The sequence below is a fragment of the Nanorana parkeri genome, unplaced genomic scaffold, assembly GCF_000935625.1.
Source record: "Nanorana parkeri isolate BGI_ZX_2015 unplaced genomic scaffold, ASM93562v1 scaffold2903, whole genome shotgun sequence".
In the NCBI taxonomy this organism is placed as follows: Eukaryota; Metazoa; Chordata; class Amphibia; order Anura; family Dicroglossidae; genus Nanorana; species Nanorana parkeri.
This window is the reverse complement of record NW_017309171.1, coordinates 57,559-60,707: the sequence shown is the minus strand read 5'-3', so window position 1 is coordinate 60,707 and position 3,149 is coordinate 57,559. Positions and strand designations below refer to the sequence as shown.

Sequence of the window (3,149 nt, the reverse complement as noted above, 5' to 3'; positions counted from 1 at the left end):
AAATGAAAAGTGTAAAATTATACAGCAATGAATGCAGAATGGCACCGGCTATAGAGGACTACAAAGCCCAGCAATAGTACATTATACAGCACAATGCAGAATATCACCAGCTATAGAGGACTACAACAAATGCCAGCAATGCATTATAGCTGGCGGTATTCCGCATTGCACTGTATAATGTACTATTGCTGGGATTTGTAGTCCTCTACACTGCGCAATGCAGAATACCACCAGCTATAGAGGGATACGTTACCTGAGCAGTCTGAGATCGGGCCTATCGGCGATTGTCATCCCCCCACACCTGCTCCTCCTTACTTCTTCTCCCCACGTCCCTGTGCCGATCGTGGATGTGGGAGGGCGGTGAGCGTGAGGCGGGGAGGAGGTGCGGCGTGTGGATGCGGGCGGGGAGGAGGTATGGCGCGCAACGTGTGTGGAGCCGTGAACAGGGCCAACTAACCAGAAGCCGATTAATCGATGATTGAAAAAGTTGATTCTCACGTGTTTTATATGTATAGTATGTTATCATTTTGGAAGAATAAATATTTTGTACATTTATTGTAGATTTGAGGTTGATATTCGTATATGTTACATTGTCTATGTATTAGGGCTGCAGCTAACGATTATTTTCATAATCGATTTAGTTGGCCGATTTTATTAAGTTCGATTAATCGGATAAAAAAGAAAAAAAAAAAGGCTCCAGTGATGGACTACTAGTTTGTATTGAGATTGTAGTCCATCACCGTGAGAAGTGAACAATCTAGGACAACATAGCTGAACTGGAAAGTGAGCTGAAGTGGAGAATTTTTCCAAATCAGCTATTTTGTCCTAGATTGTTCCCTTTTCCTGCCTCCAAACGCTTCACCCTTTTAGAGATCTCCCCGTAATGTTCCGATAGGGGGGGGGTCAGGGGTGGTGAAGCCAGAAAAGCTGGTGATGGAAGTCTTCCACCACTCGCTTAATCTGCAGTGCCCTCAATCATCCTGAATTGCTTTGCGTCCTATCCTCCATGCTGTGCTGCCCAGGTCGACTGGGACAAGTAAACCCCACTTAAAGGAGAACTATGGGGGGTCAGTGTTTTCCCCATAGTTCTCCTAAGGGTCACAAACCAGCGTCTACAGCAGGCAGATGCAATAGCCAGCCTGCTATTGCAATTTGAAATATCCAATAGACTATAACTATTGCTCCCAGCAATAAAATAAAAAAGTTAAATTAAAAATGCAAACAAATAATAAAAAAATAAAGTTATTTTAAATAAGTTTTGTTTTTATTATAATCTTCTGAACAACGGGAACAGACAGCAAAACACTTAAAAAATGTTCCTGTTCAGACTTGCATAAAAATTCAACTTAAAGGAGAACTATGAGGTCAGGGCTTTCCTTAGGGTAACGGGAGGACACAAACTAGCGTCCTCCCGTCACCCTAAGCTCAGTATATAGGGAGCTACAGCTCGCGGTATACTGAGGCGCCGCAGCCGGGACGGATCCCGACATTACTGTGAGTGACAGCTGGCTCCTCCTATCTAGAGGCAGAGCCAGCTGTACCCGCCCCGTCCGTTCCTCCAGTCAGCGCTGGAGGATCGGAGCGGGAATCCCTGCAGTCACGGTTCTCTGCAGGGATTGGATCGAGAAGTGAGCGACAGTGTGTGTTCCTTCACTTCCCAATCTATTGAGCCGACCTGTGAGTCTCATTGTCACACGTCGCCCCCCAAACTATGAGGATCAGTGATTTTCACTCACCTCATAGTTCTCCTTTAAGTACAAACCTCCAATCCCTATCTTGTATGTAATTCTCATGTTACCAGTTTTATTTATCAAAAGACAAGAACAGAAGACAGTCACATGGTTCCGGGTGCACATCGGCGCGCGCCGGCAACCTTTACCGACTTCCTGTACATGTTTTATCTACAATCAGACGGGACGCTTGTGGGAAATACGACAGAGAGAGGTGTGTGAGGACGCTGTTACCTTGCCCCCAGTGTCTGTGGCCCCTGACCCAGGGATACTGATGAGGTGAGAATTCAGGGGGCCCCGTTGGGGGGGACAAAGTGTCTCTTATAATGACAATAATCACTTCTTCTTGTTGTTGGGCCTCTTATTTTTACTCTTCGTGGGATCGGCGGTTTCGCCCACAAAACTCGTCTTTTTCTTTAGTTTCCCCGGTTTCTGGAACTCCGGCTTGTGGTTGGCGGCCGCGTCTTTCTTTGGGTTCTGCGCGCCGCCCGGCAAGCAGCGTTTCACTCGGATTTTTCTCCCCAGCAGGTCGGTGTTGTTCAGCTTCAGAGCCAATTGCGCCGCATCTGCACCCTGCCGAAGATTCAAAACGTTTGTCACCGCCGAACGTTCTATAGAAACCTCAACGACGAGCTTCTCTCTATACGGTGTGTTAGAGGAACCGCCCCGAAAAGGAGCGTCTCCCCAAACACGGGCAGGTCACCTATCAAGGTTGTATGCATGCTTATTTCAGCTCTCAACCGAGCATTCAACCCCTCCCATGGGCGGTGTCATAACTGATCACATGACCAGGACCAACTGCAATCCAAGATGGCACCTTTCTTGGTTGTGAGAGATAGGGGTCAGGCAACCTCGGCTCTCCAGCTGTGCTGAAACTACAAATCCCATAAGGCATTGCAAGCCACAGGCATGACTCCCAGAGGCAGAAGCATGATGGGATTTGTAGTTGCAGCACAGCTGGAGAGCCGAGGGTGTCCACCCCCCTGAGATAGGAGGGGTTAGTTCCGCTTTAAATAAACCAGTGTAAGCATTTTGTTACATCAGCCGGATTTCTGACACTTCCTCAAACAAACTCCAAACGTTGTGTCGTCCTCTCCCCTCCCCCCTCTCTGTGCTGCATTGTTCCCATTTTCCTCAGTGGACTACATAACATCTCCCCCCAGTGAGGAAAGGTGTCCTGTAGTCTCAACACTTCCTGTCCTTGGGTGACAATGTTGCCATACAGTGAGTGACCGTTGTCACCCTCGAACAGAAACATTTCGGTGACTCTGCCCCTATAATACACTTCACATAAAGACATCGACTTGTAGAAGAGGTCGGGGGAGGTCTGTATGCCGATCATGTCACTCCCAGACGTAGAGGGAGGAAAACAAACACTTCCAGTAGTGCCGATCTCTTGGGTCCCCCTGCTGACCTCAC

General features: G+C 47.9%; 1 protein-coding gene across 1 annotated transcript in view; it reads right to left on the bottom strand.

Moving 5' to 3' along the window:
* Window positions 1–2,066: 2,066 nt before the first annotated feature.
* The window catches only part of RBM34 (RNA binding motif protein 34), a 19,361-nt gene continuing 18,278 nt past the window's right edge, over window positions 2,067–3,149 (bottom strand). The window contains exon 12 of the mRNA XM_018574367.1: window positions 2,067–2,303. Within this exon, the coding sequence (XP_018429869.1) occupies window positions 2,067–2,303 (237 nt within the window). The remainder of the gene's footprint in view (window positions 2,304–3,149) is intronic.